We start from the raw sequence: 15,046 nt of genomic DNA, 5'->3' as shown, positions 1-15,046 counted from the left end.
GCAGTTGTTAAGTTAGTCACATAGTTGTTAATTGAATCTGACTTCCCCACTGACTTTATTTATAATAATAATAATAATAATAATAATTATTATTATTATTATTATTATTATTATTATTATTATTATTATTATTATTTAGATTTGTATACCGCCCCTCTCCGCAGACTCGGGGCGGCTCACAGCAGTGATAAAACAATATACAATAACAAATCTAATATTGAGGTCTAAAATAACAATTTAACATTAAAAGCCTAAAACCCCCATTATTTAAAAAGCATACACACAAACATACCATACATAAAACTACATAGGCAAGGGGAGATGCCTCAGTTCCCCCATGCCTGACAGCAGAGGTGGGTTTTAAGAAGTTTACGAAAGGCAAGGAGGGTGGAGGCAGTCTTAATCTCAGGGGGGAGCTGGTTCCAGAGGGTCGGGGCCGCCACAGAGAAGGCTCTTCCCCTGGATCCCGCCAGCCGACATTGTTTAGTTGACAGGACCCAGAGAAGGCCAACTCTGTGGAACCTAACCGGGCACTGGGATTTGTGCTGCATTTATTTATTTATTTGTTTGTTTTTATTTATTTATTTGATTTTTGTCGCAAGGTCGCAAAAGGGGATCACATGACCCCAGGACACGGCGACCGTCATAAATATGAGTTAGTTGCCAACCCATGACCTTGGGGATGTTGCAACAGTGTGAAAAATGGTCGTACAATCATTAAATGGACTGTTGTAAGTTGAAGACTGCCGGTACTTTGATTCCCACAGTGGACAAATGCCTACAAAAGCCAACGGAGGAAGCAAAGATGGCCAAACCAACTGCTTTGATTAAAGACAAAAAATACAATATCTTGTGTCTCTACTTCGAAACCGTTTCTGGACTTTTTGCAGATTGTTGTGATAGAAATGGCTGCTATATATTATTAGGAAAAATAAATAAAAAGCTGAGCCTGTATGTTAATACTGTACAGGTGGTCCTCGACCTACAACAGTTTCATCAAAGTTACAACGGCACTGAAACAAGTGACTTATGACTGTTCTTCACGCTCATGACCATTATAGCATCCCCATGGTGACCAAAATCCAGTTGTTGGGCAACTGATTTATCACAGTTGCAGTATCCCAGGCTACCAGATCCCCTAATACAGTGTTTCCCAACCGTAGCAACTTGAAGATATTTGGACTTCAACTCCCAGAATTCCCCAGCCAGCGAATGCTGGCTGAGGAATTCTGGGAGTTGAAGTCTAGATATCTTCAAGTTGCCAAGGTTGGGAAACACTGGCCTAATAAACTAATAAACTCTGTCAATTTGCCACCAACTCTACAGGGTTTTTTTGTAAAACCATGGGGGCCAGGGAGTTGTGTTCTTGGGGACTGTGATGTAGGGGTGCTTATTTAAAAAGCCTAATTTCCCCCCCCATCAGCTGTGGAAGATTCCCCACCCCCCAAAAAAGCTTCTGCCTGACTATCTCCCAATTTACTTTTACAGAGTCTGTTTCTATTGTCCTAATTTGCATAGTTACATTTTGCATAATTTTAAATGGTTTCTCACCCCGCCTATTAAGTCAGCAAAAGTCACTTAACAAAGTTTATGTTATTTATTTATTTTATTTTATTAGATTTATAGGCCGCCCTTCTGCAAACAGACGCAGGGCGGCCTATAAATCTAATTAAATAAAATTAAAAAATAAAATAAAATTTGTTAAGTGACTTTTGCTGACTTAACATGTCTCACATTTAGCAACAAAAATCCTAGTCTCAATTGTAGTCGTAGTCGTAGAGGTGGACTACCTGCACTCAATTATTACGTTTGAAAACTACAAAGGAAACTCTGTGGGCCACTCAGAGCCATCTGCAGACGAGACGGGCAGAACAGAAATCTAATATATTATTGACCATTATGATATGATAATAAATCTTATATACCTTATGGTACATATTTTATGAGATAAAAAAGACAAATACTCAACCCTAACTAATAAAGTCCTGGTCCAAGCCCAAATGGCTGGCAGGGGGTGGCCAGGGCTTGTGTGCTTCCCACAAAAAGCTTTGGCTAAACCAGAGGTCTTCAAACATGGCAACTTTAAGACTTGTGGACTTCAACTCCCAGAATTCTCCAGCGAGCCATGAGTGATAGAGGCCAGAAAGGTTAACTAAGTCATGGGTCAGCTATGCTGGCTGGAGAAATCTAGGAGTTGAAGCTTAAACTCAACCCAGACAAGACGGAGTAGCTGTGGGTCTTGCCTCCTAAGGACAATTCCATCTGTCTGTCCATTACCCTGGGGGGGGGAACTACTGACCGCCTCAGAGAGGGTTCGCAACTTGGGCGTCCTCCTTGATCCACAGCTGACATTGGAACATCATCTTTCGGCTGTGGCGAGGGGGGCGTTTGCCCAGGTTCGCTTGGTGCACCAGTTGCAGCCCTATTTGGACAGGGAGTCAGTCATTGCTCACAGTCGCTCATGCCCTCATCACCTCGAGGCTCGACTACTGCAACACTCTCTACATGGGGCTACCTTTGAAAAGTGTTCGGAAACTTCAGATCGTGCAGAACGCGGCCACGAGAGCCATCGTGGGGTTTCCAAGATTCGCCCACGTTTCTACAACACTCCGTGGCTTCCATTGGCTGCCGATCAGTTTCCAATCACAATTCAAAGTGTTGGTTATGACCTTTAAAGCCCTAAATGGCATTGGACCAGATTACCTCCGGAACTGCCTGCTACTGCACGAATCCCAGCAACCAATAAGGTCCCACAGAGTTGGCCTTCTCCGGGTCCCGTTGACTAAACAATGTCGTTTGGTGGGCCCCAGGGGAAGAGCCTTCGCTGTGGTGGCCCCGGCCCTCTGGAATCAACTCCCCCCGGAGATTAGAACTGCCCCCACCCTCCCTGTCTTTCGTAAACTACTCAAGACTCACTTATACCGCCAGGCATGGGGGAGTTGAGACACCTTTCCCCCAGGCTCTTTTATATTTTGTTTTATGTTTGGTATGAATGTGTTTGGTTTTTTTGAAATATGATAGGGTTTTATGTTTTTTAATATTAGATTTGTTCTACTATAATATTGTTTTTATTATTGCTGTGAGCCGCCCCGAGTCTTCGGAGAGGGGCGGCATACAAATCTAATAAATAAATAATAATAATAATAATAATTATTATTATTATTATTATTATTATTATTATTATTAGATTAATTATTAAAGATAGGGGGGGCTCAAATTTTTCTTACTTTTTCTTTTAATAGCAGGGCTCTCCAACCTTGGCAACTTTAAGACTTGTGGACTTCAACTCCCAGAATTCTCTAGCCAGCCATGAATGATAAGATTTGGAAGAAGACAGAAAGGTCAACTAAGTCAGAGGTCAGCTATGCTAGGGGGAGAAATCTGAGAGTTGAAGTCCTCAAGCCTTAAAGTTAGTAAGTCTGAAGACCTCTGGGCTAAACCACCATTACTTAACCATAGCGACTTAAACATGGGGTGGGGTGAGGGTTCAAATTTCCCTTACCTTTCTCTAAAAGAGCAGGGCTCTCCAACCTTGGCAACTTTCAGACTTGTGGACTTCAAGTCCCAGAATTCTCCTGCCAGCCATGCTGTCTGGGGAATTCTGGGACTTGCAGTCCAGCCATCTGAAAGCAGAGCTGGTGAAGCCAGGCTGAGCTAAACCAGAGCTAGGGTTGTCATTCATCAGTTCAATCAGCCCAACACTTCTAGCCCCGCCCCTTCAGCCCAAGAAGCGTTACCCTGCCCTCCCCTCCTGCCAACACGCGAGAGAGAAGACACGCGTTCACACGACCAAAGCGCCAACTCCAAGCCTTGCAGAAGATCTTGGGGGCCCTCACCGTAGAGGGAACCTCCCCAGGCCGAGACCGGCCCCAAGAGCAGCCCTGGCCGCCCACCTTCCCCCGGGACGGGGCCCTCGACCCCCGCCGCCGCCCCAGCTCCCTCCGCCGGCTCCGAAGCATCGCCGCCCGGTCGGTTAGGGAGCTCCGAACGCCCAACCCGCCCGCGCCCCCAAGTCACACCACCCACCCACCCACGGGGGCTCCGGAGTCCCGGCTGGGGGCGATGGGCAAGGGGTCCGGAAGGAGGAGCGATGGGCTTTGTAGTCCCGGCGGGGAGCGATGAGCAGAGGGCCCCCGGGAGGATGGGAACTTCAGTTAGGGAGGGGAGGGAGCGATGGGCTTTGTAGTACCGGCTGAAGGCGATGGGCAAGGATGAGCCCTGGAGGTTAGGGAACGATGGGCAACGGGTCCGAAAGGCAAACGCCCGCCGGATGGAGGATGGGAGCTGCGGTCCTGGGAGCGCAGCCCCGGTTAGAAGACGGGAGGGACCGATGGGGGCTGTAGTCATCCCATCCTCTTGAATGGGAGCGGTGGGAAGGGTCCGGCGGGCAGCATGGGACCTGCAGTCCCCTAGCGCGCTTAGAAAAGGGGAGGGAGCGATGATCCCCATTTCTTGGCTGGGGACCATGGGGAAGGTAGTCCACCGCCCATCCCTCTCCGTGAGAGTACTTAGAAGAGGGTCGGGGGACGATGGGGACTGTAGTCATCGCGTCCCCCCGAGTGGGAAGGATAGAGGCTGTAGTTCCGGCGGGAATCATAGTCATTGTAGTCACATTCAGAATAGGCAAGCGAGCGATAGGGAACGGTAGTCATCCCATCAAGCCTAGAACGGGAGTGATGGGCGCTGTAGTCCCGCCTGGGAGCTATAGCTACGAGTCCAGCCGGCCCTCCCGCCCCCAAACGAGCGTCCTTAGCAAGGGGGGGAGAGGCCGATGGGCGCTGTAGTCATCCCATCCATCTGAAGGGGAACGATGGAGTTTGTAGTCCAGGATAGCAGCGAGAAAAACAACCCCCCCCCAGCCTTCTCCGCCAGACGGGGCAGCGAGTGATGGGAAAGGTCCCTCCCCGGCGCGGAGCGCATGATGGGACCTGTAGTTCGGGGAGGAGCGAAGGGCAGCCACCCACCTGCTCTCCGCCGGGCCCCGCCGCGGGGGCGGCCGCTCGCCTCTTCCTGCTAACTGTCTTCCTGGCCATAACGGGCAGGGGCGACTCGGGCGCGGCCCCGGCCCGGACCCCGCATGAAGGGGAAGGGGAAGGACAGGGACGCCCGCCGCCGCCCGCGACGGAGCATGGGATGCCGCCGCCGCCGCTCGCCCGCCCGCCGTCGCTCCCGCGCCGTCCACCGGCCGGAGGCGGCTCACGACATTTCGCGCCCGCCCGCGGCGGGAGGAGGCCAGCCAAACGGGTCGACGACGTCGCGCTTTACGGCAACCCGGCTGGGTGGGGGAGACTGCGCAGGCGCGCGAGGCGACCACGCCCGCTCGCGGTTGCTCGGCAACCGAATCCTCCGCTCCAGGGCCCGACTTTGCTTCTGCCCGCGGGGTTAACCACCCTGCACTGGGCAAGCGCGGGGGTTGGGCCGCGGAATACTCTCTGATTGGTCAAAGCGCGCGTTGGGGAGGGCGCCATTGTGGTTGTTATGGCGCCCCCTATGCGTCGCCAGGGGACCTTGGATGGCCTAAGAAAGGCCCCGCTAGGATTTCCTCCAGTTGTTACAGGTAGTCCTCGAGTTATGACCGCCGCAGAGGACAGGATTTATGTGGCTAAGTGAAACATTTATCCCTCAACGAGTTTCGGCCAATTTTACGAATTCTCTTGCCAAAATTATAAAACTGTATAATAATTATAAAATTATAAACTGCAGTTGTTACATTAGTCACATGGTTGTTAAGTGAATCAGGCTTTCCAGCAAAAGGCCGCTAGAATTGCCCCCCACAGGTGTGCCCTCCGAGGACTTTGCAGGCGGATGTGCGCCCACAAGCGCATCAGCGCAGGATTTGGCTTCCACACATGTACAGCAAGCGAACTCTCACGTGAGGACGTGCACCAGAGCGAGATTTCAACAATTTTCTGTGATATTTTTGCTTCCGCGGATGAAACCAAAAATCACAGAAATCTCGCACACAGACATGTCCCTTCACAAGATGTTGCTTCCTGCACATGCGCAGAAAGAAAAACACACTTGGACGCACGTTCATATGCAAGCTAACTAAAGCTGAATGCACACCACAGCAATCGCTACCAGTGCACCGTCCTTTATTTATTTAGTTATTTATTCAATTTATTTGGTTTTTATGCCGCCCTTCTCCTTAGACTCAGGGCGGCTTACAACAAGTTAGCAATAGCACTTTTTAACAGAGCCAGCCTATTGCCCCCACAATCCAGGTCCTCATTTTACCCATCTCGGAAGGATGGAAGGCTGAGTCAACCTTGAGCCGGTGGTGAGATTTGAACCGCTGACCTGCAGATCTAGCAGTCAGCTTTAGTGGCCTGCAGTACTGCACTCCACCCACTGCATCACCTGGGCTTATCCTACCGGTAGCAACTCACTACTGACTTTGCCTGTCTGAAGGTCATGAAAGGGCATCACGTGACCTTGGGAACTCTGCAACAGTCATAAGTAGGAACCACTTGCCACGAGCCTTGTTTTTTTAATTATCATCATTATTTTGGACCCCATTCCCAACAGCAGTCATGAAAACGTTTGTGTATTATCACCTTATCAATTGCTTCTTTCTTTCTCTCACCCGCTGCCTAGATTTTTTCAATGTTATTCCTGATTCCAATCATCGGCTTAAGTCTGTAAATCGCATGATTCCTGTTAACGTTTCTATGATCTTTGAAAATCACATACTCCTCTGTTCTGTGTAATTTATCAGAAGCACATGATGCTTGAGACTTAATCTTCGTTGGAAAATTACTGCAGCTGAAAGCATTGCAGCGTCTCCCCAAAAGTGCTTTTTTCAGGAGGCAACTGGACTTTCGTGTTTTTTCTTTGAAGACATTTCGTTTCCCCTCCAAGATGCTTCTTCAGCTCTGACTGGATGGTGGGGAATTAGGTTGCCCTCCCGAAAAAGCACCTTTTGGGATAATCATGATCTGGATGATTAAGAATCTCCATAAATTTTTAGCAATGCACTATGGGATAGCAATATCCTTTCATATATCCTCTCCTCTAAGTTCACTTTTACCCTTATATATATTACCACATGTGTATTTTTCTTCCTATGTATTTGTGTATCGGACAAATGAATAAATAAATGAATAAATAAATAAATAGCACTCAGACTTACTGTATATACCGCTTCACAGTGCTTTTCCAGCCCTCTCTGAGCAGCTTACAGAATCAGCCTCTGTTCTGTCGGGCTTTCTGGTAGACTCCTCCCAAAAATTCACAGGTACAAATTTCAGACACACACACGTTTGAAAATTCAAAACAATGTTCTTTATAATGAAAAGTCACTTAAACCAATCCCTCTTTTGGGATAGCAAAGAGCACTGTCTCCAAACAAACTGGTAATTTGTACAAGTCCCTTATCAGTTCTGTGATACTTAGCTTGCAGCTGTGAGGTAATTCACAGTCCTTCTTCTTTCACAAAGTAAACACACTTTGCTCTGGTTTAGTTTCAAAGCGGGGGGAAATCAGCACACAAAAGGTCAAAGTCAGTAAAGCAGTCACGAAACATAAGGATCAGATAATCCTCCACAATGGCCAAACCCACAGGCTGCTATTTATAGCAGCCTCACTAATGACCACAGCCCTATCCAACCACAGGTGGCCTCATTTTCTTTGATAATAATCTCTCAGTTGTTGTTGCCTATGCATCGCTCTCCGCATGTGTGGCTGTATCATTAACTCTTGTTCTGAATCCAAGGAGGAGCTAGATAATTGATCTCCTTCTGAGCTGTCTGCCACACTCTCCTCCTCCCTGTCACTCATGTCTTCTTGGTCAGAAGAGCCTTTATTATCAGATTCCACCGGGGCCAAAACAGGCCTGCAGCATGTGGATGTCTCCCCCACATCCACAGTCCTTGGGGCAGGAGCTGGGCCAGAGCTAACTACAACAGCTTCTTGCCCCCAACAATCAGGGTCTTCATTTGACCCACCTTGGAAGGACGGGAGACTGAGACTCAACTATGAGCCTGGTGAGATTCGATCTGCCAAATTACTTGCAGCCGGTGATCAGCAGAAGTAGCCTGCAGTACTGCACTCTAAACATGCGCCATCACTGCTTTCACTGCAGAATTCCTTAAAATGGCAGGCTGCAGGAATCATTTACACCACTCAGGTGACCTTGAGGACACAGACAAACCTCCAAGTGGCCTCAATGGCTCTCTAAAAAGGATGGAAATGACCAGCTGTCTGCAAAGAGTATCAATCCTTCGCTTCCTCACCATCCAGTCAGAGCTGAAGAGGCTTCTTGGATGAGAAACAACACATCTTCAAAGAAAAAACGAGAAAGTCAAGTTGCCTCTTTAAAAAGTATGTTTGGGAGACCTGGATGATTGAGAAGCTCCATAGATTTTTAGCCGTGCACTTTGGGATGCACGCCCTTTGGATAGTGTGGGAGTATGAACGGATTTCCCCCAAATTGCAGACTGCAGGAACCAGTTGCACCACTAGGGGGCAGCTGAAGACACAGATAAACCTCCAGGTGGCCTCAACAGATTCTCTAAAAAGATGCAAATGACCAGCTGTCTGCAAGGAACATAAATCCTTCCATTCCCCACCATCCAGTCAGATCTGAAGCATTGATCAATCTGGATGACTGAGAAACTCCAGAGACTATTGCAAGGTCTTTCTGAGGCTGGAAAAAGTACAGGTCCTCTTCAATTTACGACCACAACTCCGTCCAAAATTTATGTCGCTAAGTGAGAAATTTGGTAAGTTGGTTTTGCTCCATCTTATGACTTTTCTTGGTACATTTCTTAACCAAATTACTGCGGGATATTAAATATTACTCTTGTAATCAGGAACAAGCAAAATATTACAAAAGCCACCAGTTATTAATAGAAAAGGAGGAACTGTGTTTATACAACACTCTAAACAAAATAACCAACTACTGTACATTTTAGTTTGATACCTGCTATGAATGTCTGATTAACGCTGAAGCATTTTGCAATCCCAGAAAAATTTGACCAAATTATTCTGATTAATCATGGAAAATATGTCATAGAAAAGAGCCAGGAAGTATAATCTATTTTCCACTGAGCTAATTAGAGGGGGGGGGGAATAGGTTAGCATCTGAAAAAGGGATTTTCAAAAGCATAATTTAAGTAGCAGCGACTTATATTCTTTTTGAGACTTACTAGGTTTAATTTTGAAGGAATGTTTTGGGCCACATGGAAATATAAAACCAAACTTGCTTGTTATTCTTTTATTGGTTTGCTGAATTTATAGAGTGCTGCAACCTAAAACTCAAGGTGTTTCCTAACACTTACAATGCATAGCAATGAAACAGCTTTGGCAAATTAAATTTCAAATGAAGAGAAGTTGAATTAAAGTTTAATGTACACAATATTGACCTGGTCACAATTAGGCCATTCAGAATAACTCAGTTTTAAGTAGTCCCTGGAAGGTTAATTGATGGAGACAATGAAGAGGTGTGGGTTGGTGCTCTGTGAGCTTGGTTGATGTTTCATGATCCAACTAGGTAACATCAGCAGTGCTAGAAGGGAGTGAGATTTGTGGAGTGGTGAAGGAGAAGAGAAGGAAGAGGGAGGAAGAAGAACTGTGGGATCCTTCTTGTTCTCCTAGTTTTGTTTTCTTCTTGCAGGTGTTTTATGACCCAACCTGGTAGCATCATCAGTGCTAGAAGGGAGTGAGATTTGTGGAATGATGGAGGAGAAGAGATGGGAGGAGAACTGTGGGATCCTTGGTGCTCTCTGAGCTTGGTTTTCTTCTTGCAGATGTTCCATGACCCAACTAGGTATTGTGGCCCATCTGTGTCGTGCACAGCTGGTCACAGATCCCAAGGTTCGAGAAATGGGTGTAGGCCTGTGTACCTCACACCCTAGTCTAATAGGAGGAGATTGTAGATGATGTGGTGTCAGAAACCAGGGTCTTCTGCACCTCCCGAGGTGCATGAGTCAGGAGTAATCTTTTCTTGATGCTAGGGTACGCAGAGTTGCCAGATGGCACGAGTGACTAAGTAAGAGGAGATATCTGCGTGAATAGATCTCTAGAACAATTGGAAATGACCTTAAGCTATTTAAAGTTGAGCCATATGATGCTTCAGTGCAGAAGACAACTTTCATTATATTCCAGATGTGTGCTCATATTTCTTTCTTGGGATATTATTATTTCAATGATGAATTATGAACTGGGGAGTTGGGACTCATTCTCTCTGGACTTCCTGCCAACTCAGTCAGTTAACGAGAGCTGTGTGATCAAAGAAAATATCTCTGAGTTTTGGTTTCTAATTAGCAGCTGGCACCAAACCTACTTATTTTTTGCTTTGCTGCTGGGTTTCTAAATCCAAACCTCTCTGCTCCTAAAATATTAGAATTACATACTTTAATCTTGTAAAATCGGTGTGTTTGGGCCTATTTCTGGGGGGGGGGGGAGCTTGTCGCTGGAGAGAACACTAAGTAAGTACTAGAAGGGGGAGAGATATTTATTTATTTATTTATTTATTTATTCATTCATTCATTCATTCATTCATTCATTTATTGGATTTGTATGCCGCCCCTCTCCAGAGACTCGGGGCGGCTAACAGTGACAATAAAACAGTGTACAAGAGTAATTTGGTATTAGAAATGATTAAAAATCCATTAATATAAAAACCAAACATACATACATACATACCATGCATAGAATTGTAAAGGCCTAGGGGGAAAGAGGATCTCAATTCCTCCATGCCTGGCGGCAGAGGTGGGTTTTAAGTTGTTTACGAAAGGCAAGGAGGGTGGGGGCAGTTCTAATCTCTGGGGGGAGTTGGTTCCAGAGGGCCGGGGCCGCCACAGAGAAGGCTCTTCTCCTGGGTCCCGCCAGGCGACATTGCTTAGTTGACGGGACTCAGAGAAGATCCACTCTGTGGGACCTAACTGGTCGCTGGGATTTGTGCGGCAGAAGGCGGTCTCAGAGATATTCTGGTCCGGTGCCATGAAGGGCTTTATAGGTCATAACCAACACTTTGAATTGTGACCGAAAACTGATCGGCAACAAGGCTTGTCAGCATTGATGGGAATGTTCTTTGTGTTCCCTTGAATATGCTGTTCTTTAATGCCAGTTTGTTTGCCTGAGCAGGTTCTTCCTTCATTGGGGTATCATTTCATGCCTGATTGTCGGTGTGGCATTAATCCTGATGTTAATTCTTGTTTACCTGGGTGTTGATTGTTGACCGGGAGGTGTTTTGATCTTTTTTGTTTCCTTTTTCAATTGAAGAGGATTAGAAACTTCATCCTGGCCAACCTTTTGTTTGTTGAGTGCCTTCAGGTCCTGGCAATTATCTGAACAAATCCCTGCTGTTTTCTTGGCATGTTTTCAGAAGCGCTTTGTTTTCTTCTTCCATGGCTGAAAGAGAAGGACTGGCACAGGTTTAGCCAGCGGGCTTTGGGACTCAGGATGGGTGTCAAGCCCAGTCTCCCTCCTCTGCGGTAGTCCTCGATTTGCAACCATTTGTTTAAAGATGGATAAGGTTGAATACATGCCTTCATTGCAGTGTGATGCTCCTCAGACTGGATCCCGCCAATTGTAGTTCCATTTAGTTCCATCTAGATCAGTGATGGCGAACCTATGGGCACGTGGAACCATATCTGCTGGCACATGGGTCATTGCCTTAGTTCAGCTCCAACATGCATGTGTATGCAGGCCAGCTGATTTTTGGTTTGCACAGAGGCTCTGGGAGGGCGTTTTTGGCTTCCAGAGAGCCTCCAGGGGGATGGGGGAGGGCGTTTTGATCCTCCTCCGGCTCCAGGGAAGCCTTCGGAGCTCGGGGAGGGCGAAACATGAGCCTACTGGGCCCACCAGAAGATGGGAAATAGTCCGTTTCCAGCCTCCCAAGGGCCTTTGGAGGGGGGGGAAGCTGTTTTCATCCTCCCCGGATATTGAATTATGGGTGTGGGCAGTTGCGCATGGGCGATAGCACACACCCACACTTTTTCAGCACCTGAGGGAAAAAAGGTTCGCCATCACTGATCCACTGCAAGTCAAAGTGACTTTAAACAAAGGCAGACCTCAACTCACAACATTTAGTGACCATTCAAAATGACAACCTCACTAAAAAAAGGGATTAGCATTTTTTCAAACTTGCAATCTATTAAGTGTAATAATAATAATCTATTTTAAAATAATATAAATATTACTTTTAATAACATAAAAGTAATAATATAATCTATTTTAAAAAATAGGCAGTCCTTGACTTACAACAACCATTTGTTTAGTGACTGTTCAAAGTGATAACATCACCGAAAAAGTGATTCCGGACTGTGTTTTTCACACTTACGAGATTTACAGCATCTCCACGTTTGTGTGATCAAAATTTGGGGATGCTGCAACGGTCGCTAAGTGTGAAAAACACGGTCCCAAGTCACTTTTTCAGTGATGTCACTTTGAACAGTGACTAAACGAACGGTTGTAAGTAAAGGACTGCCTGTATATTAATATAATCTTTATTTTTTAAAGCCCAAAACCCAACCATTTTTTCCCCAAGTGGGGGAATAGAAAAATCCTAAAGGAGCTTCTCAGAGTTCCTGGTTAAAAGGTTTGGACCACATTTCCCATCGTCCCCTCCGAGCGAAGGGCGTCCCCCCTCTCCAATCACGCCACCCCAGCTGAAGAACACGCCCCCTTTCCCCCGTCTCCCAACTCCTATTGGCCCCCTGCTTCCGCGTCGCGTGACTAAGTGGAGGCAGAGGCGGAAGGGGCTGGGCTGGGACGGAGAGACAAGATGGCGTTGCCCCATTACCGAGGACCGTCTGGAGGAGGGAGCCGGTGGGCCTTCTCCGTCATCGGCCGCGAATTCTAAGCCGGAGCCGCCGCCGCGCGTGGGTCAGGAAGAGGGGAAGGAGGAGGACGAGCGGCCGCAGGGTCCGAGGCGGAGCCGCCGGGGTGAGTAGGCCTCAGCGCCGGTCTTCCCATATTTCCCGGGCGCCGCTGAGGTAAAAAAAGAGGCCGTTTTCTCCTCAGGGAAGGGAGGGGGTTCGGAGTCTGCGCCGGCGCAGTGTGGCCGGGGGTGTGACGCTCGGCCCGGGGGTGGTGAAAATCCGGCCCCTCCGTTTTTCTCTCGGCCCGGGGTTGCCAGGGAGCTGGCCTGGATGCCCCCTGGACCCGCCTTCCGAGTTGAGATCGGACTCCGGCCTTCGAATGGGCCTCTTGACGCCCTCTCGGGCCGCCTCGCTGAGAAGGTAGCTCCCCTTTTGCCCGGACAGTATTCTTTTTTTGGAGGGGGGGTGGGAATCGATTTTGGGGCGGATGGGGCTGCCCGGCCTCCTGCTTTGAGACAAATAAGAGACTTGGGCGACCGAGGGGAGTTTCCAAAGCCTGATCTTACTGGGGGGATGGATTAGGAAAAGAGCGAGAACAGGAGACTTCCTGGTTGGTGTGGCTGCTGCCAAAAAAAAGGGGGGGGGAGTTGGGGTGGCAAGATCCGCCCTTGTCTCTCTCCCCCGAAATATCTGGTCTTAAGGAGAGACGCCTGCCTTGCTACTCGTGGGTGACCATCAACCATCTGCGGCCCCATTCCACGGTGTCCAGCAAACCTGGAAATCAGGGAATTATCAGGGAATTTGTGAAAAAGAATAAGTCAGGGGAAAAAACGTATGTATTTAAAAGTCAGGGAAAAAACTTATTTAAAAAAAAGGATCGCGCTGCCTGTCAGAGTCAAGCAAAAATGAGCATAACTGTGGCAACAACTTAACTTCCTCAGCTAGGGATATTTCTCTATGGCTTAGAAGAAGGCTTAGCTGTTTAGTATGAGGTTATTTATGACCGCACCTTAACTAGATTGTAAGTTACAGGGAAATGGCAGGGAAATATCAGGGAATTTCAAAATGCTTCCCCCCTAGACACCCTGCTATTCTGTGGCTTGCAAAGGGGCTGGAAATGGGGAAACGGATAGGACGCTTAGGGCAAACCATGCATGTTTTCAATAAGCATTTAGACTTACACACCACTTCATAGTGCTTTTACAGTCCTCTCTAAGTAGTTTACAAAACCAGCCTCTTGTCCCCAACAATCAGATGGAAGGCTGAGTCAACTTAACCACTGCGCCACCCTGGCTCTAAAGGGGAATAAAGATAAAAAAGGGGAATATTCTTAGCTCAGAGTTGAACAATCTCTCTGTGTGTATGGCTATAAATTCATTCTTTCTTGGTAGGTTGTACTAACTCTCCCTAATATACTTTATATATATGAAGGGCTCTGTAAATCTTTCAATGTGTTTTACTGTGAATTGAAGGCTATAAAACTACACTGCTCAAAAAAATAAAGGGAACACTTAAACAACACAATATAACTCCAAGTAAATGAAACTGCTGTGAAATGAAACTGTCCACTTAGGAAGCAACACTGATTGACAATCAATTTCTCAAGCTGTTGTGCACATTCAATTTTGTACAGAACTAAGTATTCAAGGAGAATATTTCATTCGTTCAGGTCTAGGGTGTGTTATTTGAGTGGCACAGTTGTTAAGTTTGCCCCACAGTTGTTCAGTGAATCTGGCTTCCCCATTGACTTTGCTTGTCAGGAGGTTGCAAAAGGGACTCAGCTCAGCCGTCATAAATACAAGTCAGTTGCTAAGCATATGAATTTTGATCATGTGACCATCGCAATTCTGCAATAGTCATAAGTGCAAAAAGATCCTAAGCCACTTTTCTCAGTAATGTTGTAACTTTGAACAGTCAGTAAACAAACTCTTGTACAGTACAGGAAGTCCTTGACTTACAACAGTTCACTTAGTGACCAAAGTTACATTGGAACGGAAAAAAGTGACTTCTTACATTCAGATGCTTGACAACTGGTTCATACTTATGACGGTTGCAGTGTCCCAAAGTCACGTGATCCCCTTTTGGGACCTTCTGACAAGCCAAGTCAACAGGGAAGCCAGATTCATTTAACAACCAGGTTACTCACTTATTGGCTGCAGTGATTCACTTAACAGCTGTGGCAAGAAAGGTTGTAAAATGGGACAAAACACACTTAAGAAATGTCTCACTTAGCAACAGAAATTTTGGGCTCAGATTACCTGTATATAAACAGAGAGCAC

The 15,046-nt window shown here is 46.9% G+C and overlaps 2 protein-coding genes across 3 annotated transcripts in view; one reads left to right on the top strand and one right to left on the bottom strand.

Annotated features, from left to right (window-relative positions):
• Positions 1 to 5,220, bottom strand: part of DCAF12 (DDB1 and CUL4 associated factor 12) — a 31,854-nt gene extending 26,634 nt beyond the window's left edge. Inside the window, exon 1 of the mRNA XM_070743642.1 lies at positions 4,965 to 5,220. Coding sequence (XP_070599743.1) covers positions 4,965 to 5,033 — 69 coding nt within the window. The 5' untranslated portion in view covers positions 5,034 to 5,220. The remainder of the gene's footprint in view (positions 1 to 4,964) is intronic.
• A 7,457-nt stretch (positions 5,221 to 12,677) lies between these two features.
• Positions 12,678 to 15,046, top strand: part of UBAP1 (ubiquitin associated protein 1) — a 37,308-nt gene continuing 34,939 nt past the window's right edge. The window contains exon 1 of one of the 2 annotated variants that reach the window (XM_070743653.1): positions 12,678 to 12,891. The gene's annotated coding sequence lies outside the window, so the exon portion shown is untranslated. Of the gene's footprint in view, positions 12,942 to 15,046 lie in introns of both variants that reach the window. The other variant, XM_070743654.1, reaches the window with a different exon arrangement.

The sequence above is a fragment of the Erythrolamprus reginae genome, chromosome 2 (assembly GCF_031021105.1).
Source record: "Erythrolamprus reginae isolate rEryReg1 chromosome 2, rEryReg1.hap1, whole genome shotgun sequence".
Lineage (NCBI taxonomy): Eukaryota > Metazoa > Chordata > Lepidosauria > Squamata > Dipsadidae > Erythrolamprus > Erythrolamprus reginae.
This window is presented reverse-complemented; position numbering and strand designations above follow the sequence as displayed.